The 25,833-nt window shown below is 39.8% G+C and overlaps 1 protein-coding gene across 4 annotated transcripts in view; it reads left to right on the top strand.

Moving 5' to 3' along the window:
- The first annotated feature begins 9,163 nt into the window (after positions 1-9,163).
- The window catches only part of LOC127634394 (leucine zipper transcription factor-like protein 1), a 32,885-nt gene continuing 16,215 nt past the window's right edge, over positions 9,164-25,833 (top strand). For all 4 annotated transcript variants that reach the window (XM_052113931.1, XM_052113932.1, XM_052113930.1 and 1 more), the window contains exons 1-3: positions 9,164-9,360; positions 15,898-16,022; positions 16,314-16,508. In XM_052113931.1, the coding sequence (XP_051969891.1) occupies positions 9,358-9,360; positions 15,898-16,022; positions 16,314-16,508 (323 nt within the window). In that variant the 5' untranslated portion in view covers positions 9,164-9,357. The remainder of the gene's footprint in view (positions 9,361-15,897; positions 16,023-16,313; positions 16,509-25,833) is intronic.

Genomic DNA, 25,833 nt, shown 5'->3' with positions numbered 1-25,833 from the left:
AGACGGTGGTAATGCTGTTCAAGTCCACCAGAGGGATGTTATGTTCCCGAGCCCATCTCTCATCCATAAAATTACCCTCAGCCCCTGAATCGATCAGGGCAGAACATGAAACAGTAGAACCAGCCCAACGAAGAACCGCGGGCAGGATGGTGCGGGACTTGGATGGGGAGGACGTCACAGTAGCGCTCGCCAGTACTCCTCGGTCTACCGGCGGCGCTGGCTTTTAACGGACATGAAGCGGCAAAGTGGCCAGCCGCGCCGCAGTAGAGACACAGTCTGTTGGAGATGCGACGCTGTTTCTCTTCAGCCCGGAGACGCATGCTACCCAACTGCATGGGCTCAGGATCAGGACGGGAAGCAGCAGAAGTAGATGGCTCACCAGGTGTAGCGGAGATTGCTCGAACACGTCGCCGTTGCTCGAAGCACTTGTCGAGACGAATCGCCAGCTCTATCAGTTGGTCGAGCTGGTCCGGTGAACCGCGAGCATAAATCTCCTCCCTCAAATTAACATTAAGGCCCTCCAGGAAACGAGCGACCAAGGCAGGCTCATTCCACTCGCATGTGGTGGACAGGGTGCGAAACTCAATGGCGAAATCGGCTGCAGTTCGGTTCCCCTGATGAATGGTGGTCAGAAGACGTGAAGCCTCTCGACCAAAAACAGACTGGTCGAAGACCTTAATCATCTCCTCCTTAAAGAGATCAAAACGACTGCAGTAGGATGTCCCTGCCTCCCAAGCGGAGGTTCCCCACTCACGTGCACGCCCAGTCAGTAACGAAATCACAAAGGCGATACGGGCGCAATCACTAGCGTAAGTCTGTGGTTGCAGGGAAAACACCACCTCACACTGAATCAAAAAGGCTCGACACTCAGTCGACTCACCGGCATAACATGGGGGATTGTTCACACGAGGCTCTGGGGAAGAAGGACGACCCTGAACAGCTGGTGACTCCTGGTGCACCTGAAGAAGGCGAGCAGATAAATCATTCACCTGTGCAACCAAATTCTCCACCGCAAGTCTGGCAGCAGATAATTCCTCCTCGTGCCGGCCCAGCATAGCTCCTTGAATCCTTACCGCTGAAAAAAACGATTCCTCCTCTGCTGGATCCATAGTGGTTGGATTATTCTGTCATCGGGTGCCACAAACGGATCCAAATGCAAAAGGTAACTCAATTCAAAGTCTTTAATGAAAAAACCAAGGAAGTCTGTAGTGGATAACACAGGACAGGAACTTAACAGATGCTCTCCATGTAGACAGCCCCACAGAGGATACTTTGTCTGGAGAGGTAACGTGGAACAGAAAGCTCACTTGAACGGAAAGTCCTGATCCAAAACAGTAAGTGGTTCAGAGCGGAGATGCCCGGTAGAAACTCCCGCAGCAGGTAACAGGTAACACAGAGAAGAGCACAGCTATACAAGACAAGGCGCTGTGAGTAACTGCTGGCAGATGAGAGAGCATTACACAGAGCATAACACACACAATAATCCAACACAGAACAGAGAGAGCAAACGCCAGAAGTAGACAGAGTAATCAGACAAGACTAGAAACAGGTGTCACTGCAAATCAGCGCGAGCGCTGATTGAAATGATGAACAGGTGAAGACAGTGTGTAAACATGTAAGTGTGTGTGTGCTGGTGTGACAGAGAGGAGTGTGTGAACGAGTGTGTGTAGTGAGAGAGAAACAACCCAGATCCTGACAGAGCATGGAGATTTTCTAGATGAATGCTTGGTAGCGCTGTACGAAATCCGCGCCGACGGGATTTCACCAGTGCACCAGCTCGTTACCCTCATCTGCGTAACATGTTTAAACAACACAGCTGCGCCCCGACTAGAATGTCCAGCAAAATGTCAGAATATTCGAAAACCGGGAAAAGGTGAACTGGTATATGCTGCCGAATGTTCAGCAGTTCGTCCCTGGTAAAACTGACTGGAAAAGGATTACTAAACACCAAACAAACAAACAAAAACAACACAAAAACTGAAGAGCTAACCAAGGCAGCCATTTGCAGCGCTGTCTTTATTAAGCTGCAAAGCTTATGAGACTTATGTAGTGCCAACATTATTGCAGAAAGCAATGATTCATGTCCACTGGTAGATCATGTCCTCACTGGACTGAATGAGTATTACCAAGAACTCTTGGGTGAAGTGCTGTCTATATTGATTACAGGGGTAAACCACTCTGGTGGTACGTTCATGTTTGGAGCCTCAAACAGCTTGAGGCTCTGTAGACACATAAAGCAGAAAAGCCATGTTCATCTGATAACACCTTCTGTGCTATGAACTGCTTTTAGTACCTGCCAAATGCACTTGGATGATCAATGAGACACTTAAGATTCAACTTTATTGTCATTGTGCAGAGTACAGAGCCAATGAAATGCAGTTGTTTTCACATATCCCAACTAAGCTAGGGTCAGACATGAAACATTGCCCCTGGAGCAGATAGGGTCAAGGGCCTTGCTCAAGGGCCCAACAGTGGTATCTTGGCAGTGCTGGGACTTGAACCCCAACCTTTTGGTCAGTAACCCAGAGCCTTAACCGCTTAACCCAGAGCATGCATAAATGTCACATCCTTTGGATTTCCCCAACAAAAGCGACCCACTCCCTTTGCATGAAAATCAGTCTACAGGCTTTAATAGGCAACCTAGGAAGTCCGGGAAGGGCTTAATTTTTTAAGTTGCGTTACAAGCCATTCACGCATTTGCAAAACAATAAGCAAATATTAAATTGTCTATTGATACATATTCCACCTTTAAGTAATGATAACAAATAACCTATTTATAGTAGGTTTGCTGGACTAGGGAACACATTGAATGAAAAGTGCAATTAAATTGCTTCCGTGTCAGGCAGCGTTGCCATGTTCCAAGACTACAGTTCAGCTTCTGAATGTACTTACTACTCATTAAGGGCTCCTTTGTGAGAGAGAGTTCTTGGTTGGTGAAGGGAAGCCACGCTGCATTGATAATGATTATTTTACTTAAGTATGTAAGCAAGCCCAAAATAAAACTTTTTTAGAACAAAAGAGGGAGAAACGTCTGCCATTAGAGGCTCACCTATAGTATTTAGGCCACACTAACCTTTTAAATAATATGGTCCAAATTTCTCTCTGGACTGGAAAATTTTAATTCCCAAAATGATGTCAATCATGGGTAAAATAACCATTCCTAATTTGGGTGGTTTTTTTTTTATGTCCTCAAGTTATATTAAATCCTGCAACAGATGAAGTGTGGCTGGTAACATGAATAGCACATGAAGCTAAACTTGAAAGAAGAGCGCATTGGAGTCCAGAGTGAGTAAGAGATGAGGCTGCCTTCGTCATGGGAACCAGAATTTCTAGGTTCTGTCTTGTCCATGTGGGAGGTGAAGAAACAAATGTCGCCTGTTAGGGTGGCGTGTGTCCCCACTCTCAGCCTTTTATTGATTTCACCCAGACCACGTTTGGACTCAACACTGGCCTTAAACACGAAGGGGTTGATTGAAGACCTGCACATCCTTTTATATATTTAACTATTTTGTATGTTTCCAAGCTATCCAAGCTAAGTAATCAGAAACAGATTTAGCCTGAATTGTATTTAATTCTATATGTGATTTCATTAGATGTTAGATTTCACTAACCCATATAACAGACTGTAAATACAACTGGATTGTATGTGATATTGTAGGAAAGACTGGGGGTCAGGCAGAGCCTCAATTACTTTAACTGATCATTCTGTCCAGACTACAGATATCACCCATATCTGTGTTCTTATTTAGTAGTATACATCATATTAGAAGTGAATCTTATATCCTTTGTTAACTATGACTCTAAGGCTGGAATATAATCTGCTTTGTTCTCTTTCTCTTTCTGTATCTATGCTCAAGGCCCAGCTCTGAACTGTGTCGAGGTGTTTTACATTCCAAATAAGTTTTTTTTATTGACATCAGATTTATATGGGTTGTTTTCTCTTTCCATTCTTCATTCATTCTTCAGTTGCATGTTGCTAACTAGGTGGACAGTGTGACCCAAGAGGTGCCAATCTGGACGCCATGATGGATGACTGGGCCTATGAGCTACTGCTGCACCTGCATTATATCTGTCTAAAAATAAAGAAGTGAAGTAGAGAAACTAAATAATTATATGTGCTGTAATAATTAGTGTTGATTTTTGGAAGGTAAACCTTTTGTTTAGCTTTGTTAAATGAAATCCATTATGACATGTAGCCTATGCTTTTTCATATGCCTTTCATTATTAGAGTTTCTATGTAAGTTGTCAGTAAACTAAATGAATTGATTTCAAGTTTGTCTCTGGGTGTTCATTTTGGACTTTACTATTTAGTTTTTATTGTAAAGTGAAAACACTTTGCAATAAGGTTCTGTTATTCTATTAAATAATTGATTTACTATATTCTATTATTATTATTATTTTATTACATTAGTAATTGCATTGGGAATCAACAATCAATAAGTTAATCTTATATAGGTAACTAATGTTACTGAATTCATCTTTATTGTAAAGTGTTGCCATGTTTTCATTAAAACTGTACATTATGTAATCACAAACATCATGACAGTAAATGAAACATCACTGTATAGCTCGTAATAACTCTTAAAGTGGCAGTGCCTAATTAAGTCAATTATTACAAACAGCAGAAACACATCTGAGCAGGGTTACTTTACATAAACACACATTATTCTGCATGAGAACTACACACTGTAATTATACAGTAAGAATAGATTCAAGAGATCTGAATTTAGACTTAAACAAAATATTGAATCCATTATCAGTGCCATTCTACTGAATTTTACTTTTTCATTTGAAATATATTTCTATTGATTCTTCTTTTCATGAAAAAAGTTCAAAGGTTAATTTTTATATCAGTTTTCTTGCCATGTACCTGTAATTTCCCTAACCTGATTTAACATACTAACTATTACAACTATTTCTTTCATTGTCTAACATGTCTGACAATTCTCAAGCCAAGAGAGCCTTCAATTTCCTGCTGCTTTGAAACCCTTGAAAACAAATGCCTCAGGAACTCACCGCGATTGAAGGTAAAGGGGAAACATCTTGCTGTCTGCCTTTGGTCAACATAAAGAGTGATGGGAAAATGAGAAATGGGACAGTAAGGAAAGTGGTCACGTTATGAAGCATCTGATCCAAGGGACCTAGCATGTGCTGCCTGTTATCCTAATTAGGTTATACAGCAAGGATAAAGGCTGGGGTTTCACGCTTTTCTGGTAGAATCTAAAAACAAAATGGACATTGACAACAGTCTTGGCCTCCTAATACACAGACGGACTTAAAGGTCTTTGAATTTTTTTTTCAGTTCACAGAGCCAACCCAAATGTCAGTTACATGATGGCTACAGATAAGGAGCTGATAGAAAGTATGATCTTATTTTAGAGATCTTATTGCAGAAATCTATTTGATGAAATGAAAACAATGTAAAGGCTTTCTTTGGTAGCTTTGAAAATGCTCTATAACTTTATTAATTTAAAATATTAGGCATTCACCAAGCAGGCCATTGTTATAACAGTCTTGTGGAGTTATATTAGGTGAAACAGAAAAATATATACACCTTTCACAGAAATGTATATATAAATATATTAAATATATTTTTATATAATTAAATGTATACAAATTATATATATATACACTCACCTAAAGGATTATTAGGAACACCATACTAATACTGTGTTTGACCCCCTTTCGCCTTCAGAACTGCCTTAATTCTACGTGGCATTGATTCAACAAGGTGCTGAAAGCATTCTTTAGAAATGTTGGCCCATATTGATAGGATAGCATCTTGCAGTTGATGGAGATTTGTGGGATGCACATCCAGGGCACGAAGCTCCCGTTCCACCACATCCCAAAGATGCTCTATTGGGTTGAGATCTGGTGACTGTGGGGGCCATTTTAGTACAGTGAACTCATTGTCATGTTCAAGAAACCAATTTGAAATGATTCGAGCTTTGTGACATGGTGCATTATCCTGCTGGAAGTAGCCATCAGAGGATGGATCCATGTTCTCATTCTGTTTACGCCAAATTCTGACTCTACCATCTGAATGGCTCAACAGAAATCGAGACTCATCAGACCAGGCAACATTTTTCCAGTCTTCAACTGTCCAATTTTGGTGAGCTCTTGCAAATTGTAGCCTCTTTTTCTTATTTGTAGTGGAGATGAGTGGTACCCGGTGGGGTCTTCTGCTGTTGTAGCCCATCCGCCTCAAGGTTGTGCGTGTTGTGGCTTCACAAATGCTTTGCTGCATACCTCGGTTGTAACGAGTGGTTATTTCAGGCAAAGTTACTCTTCTATCAGCTTGAATCAGTCGGCCCATTCTCTTCTGACCTCTAGCATCAACAAGGCATTTTCGCCCACAGGACTGCCGCATACTGGATGTTTTCCCTTTTCACACCATTCTTTGTAAACCCTAGAAATGTTTGTGCGTGAAAATCCCAGTAACTGAGCAGATCGTGAAATACTCAGACCGGCCCGTCTGGCACTAACAACCATGCCACGCTCAAAATTGCTTAAATCACCTTTCTTTCCCATTCTGACATTCAGTTTGGAGTTCAGGAGATTGTCTTGACCAGGACCACACCCCTAAATGCATTGAAGCAACTGCCATGTGATTGGTTGATTAGATAATTGCATTAATGAGAAATTGAACAGGTGTTCCTAATAATCCTTTAGGTGAGTGTATATATATATATATATATATATATATATATATATATATATATATATATATATATATATATATATATGCCAGGTTGCCACATATGGTTTCACTGTATGCCAAATATAAGAATATAAAATATCAAGGTAACTATCACTTCCCATGAGAGCGTTTTTTTTTTTTTTTTGGTAAGTAACTTTCAGACTTTTCTGAGAATGCAGTGGAAAATTAATACATTATTACGTAGAGATGGAATGTGAAGAAATTCCGACAAAGCAGTAAACCGCTGATTTAAATGCATGTGATAGTTTTGTCTTGTCTCTTGTTAATCGCACTGAAAATGTACCTTAGTGGCTGTTTGTTTTTCTGCAAATTATCCAAAAGTCCCATGACGCTTTGCGGGCGGTGTGTGCAGAACTTCTGGTTAAGCGTAAACAAATATGTTATGTACTAACGCAGCATTAAAAATGACAGAAACCTGAGCACAAATGATGACAGAATTATGGCGATATTGTTCTTCCCCACCTGTTAATGATTATGTGTTTCAGGATGATGGCCAAATATATTTTATTTATTTTGTTGAATCTATCCATCGATGGAAGAACGTGAGCAGACTAACCTGAAACTGTAGCATATTAGCGCCTTCAAAGCTGTAAAGTTGGACATGTTTTGAGACCTGTAGATAATTATGGGTATTTTAAAGCATATATTGAGTCTAGTCTGAACCTGAAGAGTTTGTTGTACTGAGATTATGTACTTACTGCAGATACAGTGGAGGTCCAGACAGCAGGATGCTCGTGTATTAAAGGACGCAGGCGATGAGTTCATTTCCAACCAATGTGCATAAAATATCCATACATCCATCCATATTCAACCGCTTATCCGAATTCGGGTTGCGGGGGCAGCTGCTCCAGCAGGGGGCCCCAAACTTCCCTATCCCGAGCCACAATAACCAGCTCTGACTGGGGGACCTCGAGGTGTTCCCAGGCCAGTGTGGAGATGTAATCTCTCCACCTAATCCTGGGTCTTCCCCGAGGCCTCCTCCCAGCTGGACATGCCTGAAACACCTCCCTAGGGAGGCGGCCAGGGGGCATCCTTACCAGATGCCCAAACCACCTCAACTGACTCCTTTCGACGCAAAGGAGCAGCGGCTCTACTCCGAGTTCCTCACGGATGACTGAGCTCCTCACCCTATCTCTAAGGGAGAAACCCGCCACCCTTCTGAGGAAGCCCATTTCGGCCGCTTGTACTCGCGACCTAGTGCTTTCGGTCATGACATTTTATCGGTGCATAAAATAAATAAATATAAAGTTTTAATCACCCCATATTCTCAAATGTTAAGTAAAAAGTCAAATGAGGGGTGGGGAGACAATAATGAAACACCTGCTTTCTGTTAAACTGTATTTGTTGCGCTGTGTCCAGGCTTTTTTAGCACAAGAATGGGATCGATCTGAAGTCATCGTATTAGAGTGATGATCAAATTATTTAATTGAAATCAGATGTGTTTCTGATTTGTTTGTAAGTTTCTCTCTGCTGCATGAAGATATTAATTTGCTTTCTCACGTCACTACCTTTTAATATGCAACTTAGCTGGCTAACAAATGCATAAATGTGACCAGCTGGATATAAACTAATGCAAATAGATGGTAATAGATGGTAACAATGGTGACATTTAAACATTTGGGTAGGACTTGAGTTTATTTTTTGTCACATTGTTTTAGCCGCTTGAGGTTAGCTTTAATGTTAGCATCCTCTCAGCCTTGTCTGCAAACATACTGCTGTTCTCTACTAATGCAGCATCTTGTCCACAAATTAATTACTTTATAATGATATGAAAACATGTATTGTAGTGTACTGTATACATACCTTTTCGTTGTTGACATTTAAAAAGCAAGCAGAGATTACACACAAAACGCACTCACTGAGAATATTGTGGATAGGCTAGTTACTAAGGCTATAGACCGTATTCATGCTAGCACCATATATTTTTCATGGGAATGGAAACGAGGATGTGAGGGATACTCGTAGTCTCTTCAATGGCACAGACGGAATCTATATAAAGCTCTTAGATCATATCTGATTTTACAAAACTCATGTTGTTTAGATTTTTTTGTATACTGAATGTTCTTGGACAGATATTTTATCAATGTTTTGTCAGTGGAATGATCCAAAAAGACTTTAAAATGCAGTACAGCCCATTGAAGAGACTATAAGTCTATCCCTCACAGCCTCGTTGTCATTCCCTGTGAATAAGGTCTATTTAAACGACTTCTCAACTGCCCAATCGCAGAACGCTTCTAAGTATCTCTTAGTAGCCAATCCGAATGCAGAAGGCGGGACCTGCCAGACAACAGGTGGGAAAAAAATAACGCGCCGCAACCGGTATTTTAGCTCCTTGGTTTCGGTTTCAACCATTCTAGCAGTTTATTTCTGTTGACGCATGCGTGTGTTGAGCGGCCTCTAGTGTTCGCTCTCAAAAACTCTCTCTACGCGCTTTGACGCTGTTCCGTTTCCAAGCGCAACCACAAGTTCAACTGGGCTCTCTTCTCGCTAGCTCCTGAACATAATTTACCACAGTATTTATATTATAGTGCCTTCTTATAACAAAGCCTTATGTTAACTCATAATATTTTATTCTAGAGTCGTGTATTTTCTCTTCGTTTCACGTTAAAACTCCTCCGCGTCCTCCTCCTGCTGTAATGGTAAGTAGCATAGCCAGTTAACATTAGCTGATCTGGTGGGAAACTAGTGCATACATCTAGTGTGTACTTGTGATTAGAGCAAGTTTTACACTTATGCTTAATTTCTGAGCTATAAAAAGTATCATAACACAAGTAAGCAGTTTAAATACTGCTGAATAGTATTTACTAATGTAATTCAGTCCTGCCTGCAACTTTTTTTATTGCTATAGGTTGCAAGCAATATTCAATAGCAATATATTCAGAAACCGTGTTTCAATGTTACAGGTAGTTATAGCTCTCATATCTTGATGGTTTTTCACAACACATATCCACTTTTATAGCACTATTAATGTATTAACGTGAAAACAATGTGTATTAATGAGAGGTACATTAATCTACGTTATTAAAGTATGCATTGAAAAAATCAGCAATTGATATATACATAAACACACTGGCGGACAAAAGTTTGGAATAAATTATTTTGCAGTTTCAGAAGGAATTGGTAATTTAATTCACCAAAGTCGAATACCACTTTGGTAAATATAGTACAAATTTCTTTCCATAAGTGCAAAATCTGTACTTCATTCCAAACTTTTCAAATCAAATCACTTTATTGTCACACTACCATGTATACACAAGTGCAACAGTAGGTGAAATTCTTGTGTGCAGTTCCGAGCAACATAGCAGTCATGACAGTGACGAGACATATACCAATTACAATAAACAACATACTTACACAAAACAATTTACAAATCAAATGTACACATACTTACACAACACAATAATTATATACAATGTACAGTAAACAATACACACAATATACAATACAATAAGTAAGGAGTATATGAAATATATGAAGTAGTATATTGAGGAGAATATGTTGACAGTCCAGTGTGAGATTGTAGATGAATAAAGTGCAGTGCTAATTATTGAACGTGATAGACCAAGTGTTCAAAAGTCTGACTGCTTGGGGGAAGAAGCTGTCATGTAGTCGGCTGGTGCGGGTCTTGATGCTGCGATACCGCCTGCCTGATGGTAGCAGTGAGAACAGCCCATGACTCGGGTGGCTGGAGTCTCTGATGATCCTCAGAGCTTTTTTCACACACCGCCTATATGTCCTGGAGGGAGGGAAGCTCACCTCCGATGATGTTTCTGGCAGTTCGCACCACCCTTTGCAGGGCTTTGCAGTTGTGGGCGGTGCTATTGCCGTACCAGGCAGTGATGCAGCCAGTCAGGATGCTCTCTACAGTACTGCTGTAGAACCGTGTGAGGATGTGGTGGTTCATTCCAAACTTCCTCAGCCGTCTCAGGAAGAAGAGGCGCTGGTGAGCCTTCTTCCCAACGGCCTCAGTGTGGACGGACCATGTGAGTTCTTCAGTGATGTGGACACCGAGGAACTTGAAACTGCTGACTCTCTCCACCGGTACTCCATTAATGGTGATGGGGCTGTGTTCTCCGTCTTTCCTCCTGAAATCCACCACAAGCTCCTTGGTTTTACTGACGTTGAGGGAGAGGTTGTGCTCCTGAAACCAGTGTGTCAGAGTGTGCACCTCCTCTCTGTAGGCACTTTCATCATCGTCAGTGATCAGAACTACCACCGTCGTATCGTCAGCAAACTTAATGATGGCATTGGAGCTATGTGTTGCCACACAGTCATGTGTGTACAGTGAATACAGTAGGGGGCTGAGAACACAGCCCTGCGGGGCTCCAGTGTTGAGGGTCAGTGATGAGGAGATGTTGCTGCCCATTCTAACCACCTGACATCTGCCTGACAGGAAGTCCAGGATCCAGCTGCACAGCGAGCTGTTTAAGCCCAGAGCCCGGAGTTTCATATCAAGCTTGGAGGGCACTAATGGTGTTGAATGCTGAGCTGTAGTCAACAAACAGCATTCTCACATATGTGTTCCTTTTTTCCAGATGGGAGAGAGCAGTGTGTAGTGTAGATGCAATGGCATCATCAGTGGAGCGGTTGTTGCGGTAGGCAAACTGCAATGGGTCCAAAGAGGGGGGCAGAACAGAGCAGATGTAATCTCTGATTAACCTCTCGAAGCATTTGCTGATGATGGGGGTCAGAGCAACAGGACAATGGTACAATGGTTGATGTTTTGAAGCATGTGGGGACTACAGACAGGGAGAGGGACAGATTGAAAATGTCCCTAATAAATAAATTTTATATATATATATATATATATATATATATATATATATATATATATATATATATATATATACACTCACCTAAAGGATTATTAGGAACACCATACTAATACTGTGTTTGACCCCTTTCAGCCTTCAGAACTGCCTTAATTCTACGTGTATTGATTCAACAAGGTGCTGAAAGCATTCTTTAGAAATGTTGGCCCATATTGATAGGATAGCATCTTGCAGTTGATGGAGATTTGTGGGATGCACATCCAGGGCACGAAGCTCCCATTCCACCACATCCCAAAGATGCTCTATTGGGTTGAGATCTGGTGACTGTGGGGGCCATTTTAGTACAGTGAACTCATTTTCATGTTCAAGAAACCAATTTGAAATGATTCGAGCTTTGTGACATGGTGCATTATCCTGCTGGAAGTAGCCATCAGAGGATGGGTACATGGTGGCCATAAAGGGATGGACATGGTCAGAAAAATGCTCAGGTAGGCTGTGGCATTTAAACGATGCCCAATTGGCACTCAGGGGCCTAAAGTGTGCCAAGAAAACATCCCCCACACCATTACACCACCACCACCAGCCTGCACAGTGGTAACAAGGCATGATGGATCCATGTTCTCATTCTGTTTACGCCAAATTCTGACTCTACCATCTGAATGTCTCAACAGAAATCGAGACTCATCAGACCAGGCAACATTTTTCCAGTCTTCAACTGTCCAATTTTGGTGAGCTCTTGCTAATTGTAGCCTCTTTTTCTTATTTGTACTGGAGATGAGTGGTACCCGGTGGGGTCTTCTGCTGTTGTAGCCCATCAGCCTCAAGGTTGTGCGTGTTGTGGTTCACAAATGCTTTGCTGCATGCCTCGGTTGTAACAAGTGGTTATTTCAGGCAAAGTTGCTCTTCTATCAGCTTGAATCAGTCTGCCCATTCTCCTCTGATCTCTAGCATCAACAAGGCATTTTCGCCCACAGGACTGCCACATACTGGATGTTTTTCCCTTTTCACACCATTCTTTGTAAACCCTAGAAATGGTTGTGCGTGAAAATCCCAGTAACTGAGCAGATTGTGAAATACTCAGACCGGCCCGTCTGGCACCAACAACCATGCCACGCTCAAAATTGCTTAAATCACCTTTCTTTCCCATTCTGACATTCAGTTTGGAGTTCAGGAGATTGTCTTGACCAGGATCACACCCCTAAATGCATTGAAGCAACTGCCATGTGATTGGTTGATTAGATAATTGCATTAATGAGAAATTGAACAGGTGTTCCTAATAATCCTTTAGGTGAGTGTGTGTATATATATATATATATTATACACACTACTGGTCAAAAGTTTTAAAACACGTTCATGTTTCTCATGAACTTAAAAATCTTTTGATCTGAAGGCATATGCTTAAATGTTTAAAATTAGTTTTATTGACAATAATATAATTGTGCCACCATATTAATTTATTTCATTATAAAACTAAAATTTAATTAAAATAAAAATAGATTTTGGAATGGATGACTTGGACTAAATAATTAAAGCAGCCAATAAGTGCCCAACATAGGTAAAACCAACTCCCTGTTCCATGTCTATCTGTCAGTGGATTACCAGCTTTCTGACGGACAGGCAGCAGCTTGTAAGACAGGAAAAATTCACTTCCACCACCTGTACCATCAGCACTGGTGCCCCCCAGGGATGTGTGCTCTCCCCACTACTCTTCTCCCTCTACACCAATGACTGCACCACCAAGGACCACTCTGTCAAGCTCCTGAAGTTTGCAGACGACACCACAGTTATCGGCCTCATCCGAGATGACGATGAGTCTGCATACAGAAAGGAGGTTGTACGGCTGGCTGACTGGTGCAGTCAAAACAACCTGGAGCTGAACACGCTCAAAACGGTGGAGATGATTGTGGACTTAGGAGGAACACTCCAACATTGTCCCCCCTCACCATTCTAAACAGCACTGTGGCAGCAGTGGAGTCATTCAGGTTCCTGGGCACTACCATCTACCATTGACTCCATTGTAAAAAAGGCCCAGCAGAGGTTGTACTTCCTTCGCCAGCTGAGGAAGTTCAACCTGCCAGAGGTTGGTGCAGCTACCAAATCGGACTTCAGAAGACTACAGAGGACAGTTCGGACTGCTGAGAGTATTATTGGTTGCCCCCTGCCCACCCTTCAAGAACTATACACTCCCAGAGTGAGGAAAAAGGCTGGTAAAATCACTCTGGACCCCTCTCACCCAGCCCACTACCTTTTTGATCTGTTGCCTTCTGGTTGACACTTCAGAGCTCTGAGCACCAGAATCGTCAGGCACAGGAACAGTTTTTTTCCTCAGGCTATCCATCTCATGAACAGTTAAAATTGCCCCATTGAGCAATAATTATGTGCAATACACAGTTAAGTCTATTTATATTATCCAACATATCCACTTCTGCCATTACATACATTGCCCTGCACATAATATACTGTATTTTTTGTTCTTTATATAACAGAATTGTAATAGATTTGCACTACGTGTGTGTATGTGGGTATGTATGAAGGTGTGTTTCTGAGTGTATGTATAATTATTTATTTTTATTTGTATTATTTTTTTATTTATTTTGTATTATTTATGTCTTGCTGCTGTTTTTGTATTGTTGTACACTGGAAGCTCCTTTCACCAAGACAAATTCCTTGTATGTGTAAGCATACTTGGTAATAAAGCTGATTCTGATTCTGAACTCCTTCAATACCATTTAAAAAGCATCACAGGGTGATACCTCAAGAACTTGGTTGAGAAAATGTCAAGAGTTCATGTCTGCAAATTCTAGGCAAAGGGTGACTACTTTGATGCACCTAACCCAGATGCTAAACCCAGATACTAAAATATAACAGTTTAGATTTATTTTGTATTTTCTTTAGTCACAACATTATTCCCATAGTTCCATTTATGTTGTTCCATAGTTTTGATGACATTACCATTATTCTAAAATGTGAAGAAAAAATTATAATAAAGAAAGAGTAAGTGTTTCAATACTTTTGACTGGTAGTGTAGATAGATAGACAGACAGACAGACAGACAGACAGATCAGCAACAACATTAAAACCACCTGCCTAATATTGTGTAGGTCCCCCACGTGTTGCCAAAACAGCATCAACCCACATCTCAGAATAGCATTCCGAGATACTATTCTTCTCACCAAAAAGAGTGGTTATCTGAGTTACCATAGACTTTGTCTGTTCAAACCAGTCTAGTCATTCTCTGTTGACCTCTCTCATCAACAAGGCATTTTTGTCCACAGAAAGCCCCTCACTGGATGTTTTTTGTTTTTGGCACCATTCAGAGGAAATTGTACAGACTGTTGTGTGTGAAAATCCCAGGAGATCAGCAGTTACAGAAATACTCAAACAAGCCCATCTGACACCAACAATCATCCATACGATTATTTAATCAGCCAATCATGTGGCAGTAGTGCATAAAATCATGCTGATTCGGGAGCTTCAGTTAATGTTTACATCAACCATCAGAATGGGGAAAACAATGTGATTTCAGTGATTTGGACCGTGGCATGATTGTTAGTGCCAGATGTGTGGCTGATTGGTGTGCGTATATATATATATATATATATATGTACACATCTTGAGTAAGATATTTACAGATATAGGTATATACATAAATGTGTCTCAAATAACCATTCCACATTATCAATATTTTTTTATTTCTTTTTGATTTCTAAGTAGTCCGTTCAAAAAAAAAATAAGGCTGGGCATAGAAATGCATTTAACTCTTCAACTTCAAAATCTTGAGATATGTTTATTAAGTTCTGTTCCCTGTTTTGTGTGCTGCTGTGTTGTGTTCTGTTGTCGCTATTGCTGTGGTGGACCTGTTTTTAGATAAAATTAGTTTTCGCATGAATGCCCCAATGTCGCGAGGGGGCTGCGTGAACTGTTGCTCTCGTGCCCTATCATGAACGCGCACAGGAGATAAACGGTCAGTGAACATTTTCACTGAATGATAAATTAGATTTCGTGTTATCATCAACCATAATCGTATGCTTTCATTACAAAAATAATTTATTAGACTTCTGCATTATACTTTTGCATTATTTTGAAGTTTGAGGAGATGATCACCATGAACTGCCATTGTATGACATCACTGAGCACAAAATGTTTGCACAATTACTCCCTTTGTGTTAAAATAAAAGTCATATAGAGTTATAACAACACAGGGGTGAGGAAACAATGATTGAATTTTCATTTTTGGGAGAACTAACTCTTTAACTGCAAAGTGATTTGTCAGTAGCACTATGTTCTAGGGTTGTCTTAATGTATCTTTAATCCAGAAGATGGTGCAATTTCTATGCTGTAGAGCTCAAACTTGCCTATGAAGCCCAGTTTGCAATTGAATGTTCTCTCTGCTATCTCCCACAGGCTGATTTGGGGTTTAATGAACACCATCAGAATGAGGCAATAAACTACATGCGTTTTGCTCGCTCTAAACGGGCTCTGAGACTGAAGACCATTGACTCCTGCTTCCAAGACTTGAAGGACAGCAGGTGAAAGGCTGTATAATACATATATGACCCTGCGCTCTGACCACAGCTCAGCTGGGATATGCAAAAAATTATAATTTCACTGTATATGTGCAAATGTACAATGTATGACAAAACAAAAGGCTTCTTCTAAGGTTTCTTCTTTAAAGGATCCCATCATGTAGATTTGTTTTTCCATCCACTTTTGGGTAGTTTTTTTAACTGTTACTTTTAACTGTTACTGAAACTTTTAGTTTCTATGTTGATATGTTTTTCTTGGACATTATGATTGTTATGTCTTCATCCATGTCAAAGGCTCATCGAGGAGACATATACGGTGGACGAAGTGTCTGACATGCTAGATGGGCTGCAGGTGCTGGTGCGTGGAGAGGTGGAGATGGAACTCATAAACACAGCTCACACTAACGTGCTGCTGCTGCGACAGCTCTTTTCCCAGGCGGAGAAATTCTACCTGAGACTGCAGACAGACATCTCTGAGCTGGAGAACAGGTGAAATGGAAGGGTTTAAGTGGGTGAGGGTTAAATATTTGAGAAGTTCAAGTCTGTTTTCTGTTCACATGAAGAGCGAAGCAAAAATGCTCCCTGGTCATTCACATGCTTTAAAGGTATAGTTCACCCAAAAATGAAACTTCTCTCATCATTTACTCACCGTCATGCCATCTCAAATGTTTATGAATTTATTTTTTCTGTTCTGCAGAACACAAACAAATATTTAGAAGAATATTTCAGCTCTGGTGGTCCTTTCAATGCAAGTGAATTATGACCAGTACATTGACGTGTCCAAATATTACATAAAGTCAGAATATAAGTAATCCATACAACTTCATTTGTTAAATCAGTATCTTCAGAAGTGATATGATAGGTGTGGATGAAAAACAGGTCAATATTCAAGTCCTTTTTACTATAAATCTACTTTCAAACAAGTCAAGTCAATTTTATTTGTATAGCGCCTTTCACAACACACATCGTTTCAAAGCAGCTTTACAGAATATCAGCATTAACAGACGATAAAACTGTAATGTCTATAAAGTCGATTAATCATCATTGTGTAATTTAGATAAAATACAATTTTTAATAGTGTTTAAAAATAATTAAATGATAATTGTATTAATAACCCCAGTGAGCAAGCTGTAGGCGACTGTGTCAAGGAACACAAAACTCCATAAGATGTAGATTAATGGAGAAAAATAACCTTGGGAGAAACCAGACTCACTGTGGGGGCCAGTTCCCCTCTGGCTAACATTATGAATGTAATGTAAATATTAATTATGTTTAGGTAAAATCATGGTTTAAAATTATTAAACTAAGTGTTAAGGGTCAGTGATTAAACAGCGATTGTGTTTGAACTGTAAGATTAATGACCAAAGTCTTTGAAGTCCATCTTGATTAATTGCAGAAGTTCACATAGATGCAATTGTCCTTGTTAATTGGCTGATGAAGGCTTTTGTTGGCAATAGTTAGTCTAAGCATTTCATTTCAAGATCGTAGTCCATAAATAGACTGAGGTGATGCAGGTTGGAGTTGGCATCATTTCATCCTCTGAAGTCCGTCATAATAGATTGCAGGACTGGTGCTGGATCCAGCCGGTTCTGGTGACCTCAGGATAGGAGTCCCGAGGTTGAGACAGGGAAACAAATAAAAAGATGTAAGCGTAGATGCCATTTAATTTATTGCAGAGTTAGAGATCATGCTCAATGTTTCTGGTTTCTGGTTCCGGCAGACCCAACTAAAGCAGCCTAATTGTGGGTTGGAGGATAAATTAGGTGTATGCCTGGCTAAATAGATGAGTCTTTAGTCTAGACTTAAACTGAGAGAGTGTGTCTGCATCTCGAACAGTGTTTGAGAGACTATTCCATAGTTTAGGAGCCAAATATGGAAAGGATCTTCCTCCTTTAGTGGATTTTGATATTCTAGGAACTATTAATAGGCCAGAATTTTGCGATCTTAATGAACGTTTTGGAATATAGCGTGGTAGAAGATCACTTAAGTACTGCGGAGCTAGACCATTCAAAGCTTTGTACGTAGTTAACAGAATTTTAAAATCAATCACGAATTTAACAGGTAGCCAATGTAACGATGATAAAATGGGGCTAATATGATCATATTTCTTGGTTCTCTTCAGCACTCTGGCTGCTGCATTTTGAACCAATTGAAGTTTATTTATTGATCTTGCTGGACATCCTCCCAGTAATGCAATACAATAATCTAGTCTTGAGGTCATGAACGCATGAATTAGTTTTTCGGCATCAGCAACCGAGAGCATATGCCTTAATTTAGCAATATTTCTTAGGTGGAAGAATGCTGTTCTGCAAACATTTGTAATTTGATTTTCAAAGGACAGATTGGTATCAAATATAACACCTAAGTTCTACGCTGTTGATGATGATGTAACAGTACATCCATCTAGAGTCAAATTATATTTTAGTGGCTTATTTTTAGAGTTTTTTGGTCCAATAATTAGAACCTCTGTTTTGTCAGAATTGAGTAGAAGGAAATTTCTGGCCATCCAGTCTTTTATTTCAGGTTTTGAAGAAATATAAAGTTGTGTATCGTCAGCATAGCAGTGGAAACTTATTCCACGATTCCTGATAATATCTCCCAGGGGAAGCATATACATGGAGAAAAGCAGAGGCCCTAAAACTGATCCCTGTGGCACTCCATATTTTACTTTTGTTTGGTTTGACAATTCCTCATTTACATAGACAAAGTGGTAGCGGTCTGCTAAATATGACCTAAACCATGCTAATGCCACTCCACAAATTCCAACATAATTCTCTAGCCTATTCAAGAGAATGTCGTGATCTATCATGTCAAATGCAGCACTAAGATCTAAACGCACTAGAAGAGAAATGCAGCCGTGATCAGATGATAAGAGCAAGTCATTTGTAACTCTGATAAGTGCAGTCTCTGTACTGTGATGAGGCCTAAATCCTGATTGAAATTCTTCATATATACTATTTCTCTGTAGAAATGAACATATTTGGGAGGATACTACCTTTTCTAGTATTTTTGACATAAACGGGAGATTTGAAATCGGTCTATAATTAGCAAGTTCTCCAGGATTAAGTTGTGGCTTCTTAATTAGCGGTTTGATAATTGCCATTTTAAAGTTTCTTGGGACATGTCCTAAGCATAGCGAGGAGTTAATGATATTAGGAAGAGGTTCTGATATTACAGGAGATACCTCTTTTAAGAGCTTAGTTGGTATAGGATCTAACAAACAAGTTGTGGCTTTTGATGTTTTGATAAGTTTTGTTAGCTCTTCATGACCTATGATAGCGAAGGATTGAAGTTGCACATGAGGGAAATTAATCAACACTGTTTTCTGAGGTGCTATGACAGATGATTGCATAATTCCAATTTTATTTCTGATTATTTCAATTTTATCTGTAAAGAAATTCATGAAGTCATTACTCTTGAGCTGTGACGTAATATCTGGTTCGGTTGAGGCTTTATTCCTAACCAATTTAGCCACAGTACTGAATAAACATCTAGGATTGTTGTGGTTATTTTCTATGAGTTTACTAAAATATGCTGACCTGGCAGCTTTGAGTGCGTGTTTGTAGCTACAGACACTATCCTTCCATGCACCCTGAAATACTTCTAATTTTGTATTTTTCCACATGCGCTCCATTTTCCGAGCTGCTCTCTTGAGAGCATGAGTGTGATCATTGTACCATGGTGCAGGGCTTCTTTCTTTAATTTTCTTTAATCGAAGTGGGGCGACAACATCAAGGGTGCTAGAGAAGACTGCATTTAAATTTTTTGTTATTTCATCAAGTTCTTCTGGGCTTTGGGGTTTATTGAGTATATGAGATAGATCTGGAAGAGTATTAGTGAAGCTATCTTTAGTGGTCGAAAGAATAGTTCTACCTGAACGATAGCGTGGTGTAGATTGAGTAACATTAGCTGATTGCAGCATGCAAGAGACGAGGTAATGATCCGAGATGTCATCGCTCTGCTGCAGAATTTCTATATTATCAACATCAACTCCATATGAAAGAATTAAATCTAGCGTATGATTATGGCGATGAGTTGGTCCTGTTACATTTTGTCTGACTCCAAGAGAGTTGAGAATATCGATAAATGCTAATCCCAATGTATCATTTTCATTATCTATGTGAATGTTGAAGTCACCAACAATTAAGGCTCTATCTACAGTAACTACAATATCTGATAAAAAATTTGCAAATTCACTAAGGAAATCTGAATAAGGCCCGGGTGATCTATACACTGTAGCAAGGGTAAAGGATGACAGATAATTTTAATTTGTATTTGACAGTGTCACCTTAAGCATTATTAGTTCAAAAGACTTACATTTATATCCTGTCCTCTGAGTAACACCAAATACTTCACTGTAAATTGTAGCAACACCTCCTCCTCGACCCTTCAGACGAGGCTCGTGTTTATAACAATAACCTGGGGGAGTAGATTCATTTAACCCTCTGGGTTCGGCAAACGCGCCGGCGCGTTTTGCTGTTTTTTTTTTTCACATAGCAGTAACATAGACTTAAAATACTCCGTCATTTATGGTCATATAAATACAATCAATACATGATTATAAACTATAGAGGGTCTTCTTTTTTTGTGTACACTCATATTAACATCAAAACCTTGTGTTTTTTTTTAATAAATAAAATAAAAAGGGTAAGCTTTCAGCAGTCTCTGTGTTCACGATCATATTTCAGAAACACGTCACTAAAATGAACTTAAACTCCGCGAATTCTTCTCACACAAACATGAAACATGTCTAAAGAAAGCTTAAAATGTCTACTTTTAAATAAAACAATTCAAATTTAAAACAAATATTCTCCTGCAATGCAATCTGTTTGAAACAAAACGATGTACAGTTTTTACCGGTCCATCTCATTATCTGTAATGTGATCCCACCCACCAGCAGAGCGCGCCATTCATATGCTAATGTGCTGAGGCGATCAAGGGAAAAGTACACGCCCCCGACTGCGAGATTTGATGTTGTTACGCATTAAGTCATAACTCTATCCAAAATAGAACAAAACCATCCATAACAATTAACAGGGATCTGATCAACAAGATCCCTGGAGTTCCCCGCTCTCACTCCCAAGGCTTCCAAAACACCAAAAACACTTTAAAGTGATAAAAAATAGTGAATTTATTAAACATAAGTCAATAAGGAATAACATAAAGCTTCAGGAGGGGAAACAGCCAAAACAAATAATAAAACAAAACTAACTAATTTAAAGATACTAACCTAGAAATCAGATAAGAAACAAAAATACAAAAGCTTCCCTCCCTAACTATAATAAACAAGAGAAAATGAATAAATCAAAAAGGCATCCACCTCCCTACCGTAGCTCCAGTTAGATAAGGGTTAGGATGTTAAGTTTAAAATTTAACATAACAAATCACAACTTACATAAGGTTGTGATTCACATCAAATGTCTTTAACATGCACTAAGAGATCATAATAACACAACTCTTCGTCAAGGAAGCCATGAGAGCGGGGACTCCTGGATCCATGACTCAGGAGACTCAAATACAGCGCCAAACACTCTCGTCACCAATCAGGTCACTTGTTAGCAGCTCCACCTGTGAATCATTACAGTGAGAGAGAAAAGAGAGAGAACACACCAAGGAAAACTACACCAATACACTGTTTTCCCCAACAACACAAAGCAAATACACTCCCACGTAACAATGTAAACAAACACAACTAAACTTTTCTGCCTGCTTGTAACGATACATAGGCGATCAAACTCTTGGCTATTAAGGAAGAGTTAACATTTTTCTCAGACGAAGAGGTGGACATTTGTATTTTGAAGAGAGATTTGTTCCAGCAGAGGATACAATTTCAAACGAGTAAGTCATTTAGTTTTCATTAGCTGACATGCTATTTTATATAAACATGTACATATTTTACTAGTGGGACTGTTTCCAGACAGGATTCAAAGTTTGACATTTGACATTCAAAGTATTGACATGTCCTAATAGGCAAGTTTTAGTTACATGTAAATGTTGTTATTTACATTGTATGCTGTATGATATAGGCCTAAATATGATATGTAATATGATATAAAAATAATATGAATGTTAGATTATATTTTAATGTGTTTATGCTGACTCGTTATCATCAACAAAGCTTGTGCTTGCAAATATCTGTTCAGGTTAAAATGCACTTTAAATATGTCCATATTAGAAAATCAGCATATTATCATATGTATTTTGGATCAAATAAATGCAGTCTTGGTGAGCAGAAGAGACTTCTTTTAATGGTAGTGTAGGTCTAAAATTAAGTAAAGTCTTTATGTAAAGAAAATATATAGTCAGATTACTTCTTTTAACTTAAAACTTGATTTTGATCATTAAGTCTCCTCACATTAATTCTCTCTCTGTCACATTCCTCATTGATAGGCCCAGAGGAGTGGCCTTTGTGTCCTCAGGTGTAAATCTCATCAATATTCATGATCGTTCACGCCTCCTCGCATATTACCATTCAGCTCTAAAATTGTCACACAAAAGTTAAATGACTATATTGTTTTGTATGAATGAGTGATCAGGATGATTTTCACATCATTTTGTAGCAAAACTCTAGGCTACAAGATCCAGTTCTCAAAAGTCAAATGTTTAGTATGTTTAGTATGTGTTATATGGCCTTATTTCAGTGACTTAAAATTTTCGTTTTTTAAAAAACCATGCATAAACATTATTTTCTCAAAAATACAAACCTGTACATACATGTTGCTCACATATTATTGTAGCCCAGTTTGTGCTGAATACAGTGTTATCAGACTTTAGACATTAATATGTTTTTAAGCAACTGAAAAAAGCACAAATGTCAAGGCATGTCAAAACTTCTCCAGGGCCCAAAATACCCTCAGACCCCAGAGGGTTAAACTAATATATTCATCCGGTTTAAGCCAGGTTTCGGTCAAACAGAGCGCATCCAATCTATGATCTGTTATCATTTCATTGACAATTAGTGCTTTGGTAGAAAGAGATCTAATGTTTAGTAGCCCTATTTTTATATGATGTACATTTTTAATTTGTTTGTTTTGTTCACGTTTGACCTTAATCAAATTTTTTCTAAATGATTTAGTGAGGGTATTGTGTTTCGTAGTTCGTGGAACAGACACAGTCTCTATGAGATATCTAGGTGATACAGTCTCTGTGTTGTAGTTTATGTGACCTGTGTGACGTCTCAAGGCAGCTAGCAGACGTTCGGATTAACCAGTTTGTCTGCTTCCTGACCTGGGCCCCATTTAGTCAATTAATATCATTATTAAGTCTATGAGCCAAATTACTAGAGAGCGGCACCTTCCCTGGAGGGATGGAGTCCGTCTCTCTTTAGCAGGTCAGGTCTACCCCAAAAACTTTTCCAATTGTCTATAAATCCTATTTTATTCTGCAGACACCACTCAGACATCCAGCCATTCAGTGACACTAATCTACTATAAACCTCGTCACCACGACGAGCAGGGAGGGGACCAGAGCATATTACAGTGTCTGACATCGTTTTTGCAAATTTGCACACCTCTTTAACTTTATCTTTAGTGATCTCCGACTGGCGAAGCCGGACATCATTAGTGCCGACATGGATAACAATTTTAGAAAATCTATGTTTAGCATTAGCCAGCACTTGTAAATTTGATTTGATGTCAGACGCTCTGGCCCCCGAAATGCAATTAACAATAGTGGCTGGAGTCTCTATTTCCACGTTCCTTACAATAGAATCACCGATAACAAGGGCTATTTCAAAATGATTCTCAGTGGGTGTATCACAGAGTGGGGAGAATTTATTGGAAACCCTAACAGGAGCGGGAGAGTGGTGTCTCTTTGCTGAACGAGTATGCCGCCGAGACGTCACCCAAATGCCCTGCTGCTGGGGCTCTATAACCGGAACCAAAGTGTGTGTGTTGCTCTCTGTACTGCCTGCATCCGAAACAGTATCTAACGGCTTCTCTTTCTCACTGACCTCTATTAGCGTTCGGATGCGAGTCTCTAACTCATTAACCTTCTCCGTCAGTCTGACTAATTCCTTACATTTATCACAAGTGAATCCCTCACTGCTGACGGAGGAGGCTATTTTAAACATGTGACATGCAATGCATGAACAAATAACATGAGCTGATGCCAGGACTTACCGCAAATTGTTCGTTGTTCCTGAGCGGTGAGGGTTTTGAGATTGATTTGAATCCCTCACAAAATTGTTTGTTGTTGGTGGTGGTTGTTCTTGATAAGTGGTGCTTTGAGATCGATGCAATAATCTGTGTACCGCAGACGAGAAAAAGCGGTGCGCCGCTGAAAAAATGCACGCAGTTTAACCGCGATAAAAATAGAACGCGGATACAGGTGGAATATGCGCGCAGTTGAATCCCGATAAGAGAATAATACGGGAAGACCCGATGCGTGCTTAAAGATGGCAGATGTTTAAGGATTAAAGGCTACAAACACAGACTCTAGCTAGGTGTCAGCAGCAACCGGTAAAATACACGCAGATGAAACGGGAGAAAAAGCGGAAGAATCTGAAACGCGGTAAAATGACAAAGGATATAACTATGAACGACGCGGTAAAATGACAAAGGATATAACTATGAACGATGACTATAACGTTGAACCTATGAGAATAAGCAGTGCTAAGCAGGCCACAAACAAACTCTCGTGCAGCGTGTGTGCGTGCTGTGCAGTCAAATGACGTCAGTACAACAGGTGTCACAATCTAGGTAGTGGGGGAGTGCGCAGTAGTCACAGTAGTCTTGGGAAAAATTGCCAAACAACCCACCTACGTACGTTCATGAGAGTTCTTCTTTTTCTGTTTTTGCATTCTTTGTGCATATCGCCACCTACTGGGCTGTTGTGGAAATATATTTATTTATTATTTTCCTTTCCTTTATCTCTCCCTTTTTTTTTCCACCCTGCCCAGTATATGGTGATTTGATTTTTTTTTTAATTAATACAAAAAATTCATTTCATTAATGTGCTAAACTATGGATCCAATTTGAAAAAAAGGGAGGGAATTTATTTTTTGAAACAATTTTGCATTCCCTAACAAAAGTTTTTGTGTTCCCTCATTAATAGTTTGCATCCCTCACAATTATGTTGGGTTACCTCGCTATAACATACAATTACATATAATTGCGATGGAACGAAATCTATTGCCGTGGAACGCAAAACTTTTGTGAGGGAATGCAAAACTATTTCAGACAGATAATGCATTCACAGGAGTATATCGCAGTTATTGCTGCACCGAAATGAAAATTCTTAGCTGAAACCTAAACTGAAAATTCTGGACACACTGGGCCCTATGAAAAAAGCAGAACGAGATGCTGCGCTTTTGCTAAGCGCTACGGGGAACAATCTTGCATTGTGAGCAGCTGTGAATTTGTGTGAAACACATCAATGAACATTGACCTGAATTTATAGCCTCGGCTGGTGATGATCATTAGATGCACCTGTGGCCAGACTATAAAATAGAGGCGTCACCAGCGTGTCGACAGATACCTTTTTCTGAAGAGCAGTCCTGGGACGTCCCAGGCGGCAAAAAAGCGCAGCATCTCGTTCCGCTTTTTTCAGGGAACAAGGGTTACACATGTAACCCGAGACGTTCCCTTTACAAAAAGCTTCACTTTGATGCTGCGCTTTTGCTAAGCACTATGGGGAACGCAATACCCACGCCGCCGCACTGGGGCTGTCCGGACCCCTACGGTTGTGAAGTGTGCTCACAAAGCGCGAGAGGTCTCAGACATGAGCTTGATGTCGACTCAAGGGCATAAGAGCCCGGAGTAGCATAAACATCTAAACCATTCAATTTTGATGAATGTGTGCGGAGAGGACCAGC

This window comes from Xyrauchen texanus, chromosome 41 (genome assembly GCF_025860055.1).
Source record: "Xyrauchen texanus isolate HMW12.3.18 chromosome 41, RBS_HiC_50CHRs, whole genome shotgun sequence".
NCBI lineage: Eukaryota > Metazoa > Chordata > Actinopteri > Cypriniformes > Catostomidae > Xyrauchen > Xyrauchen texanus.
The sequence above is the reverse complement of the archived record's forward strand: the minus strand, read 5'-3'. Positions and strand labels throughout refer to the sequence as shown.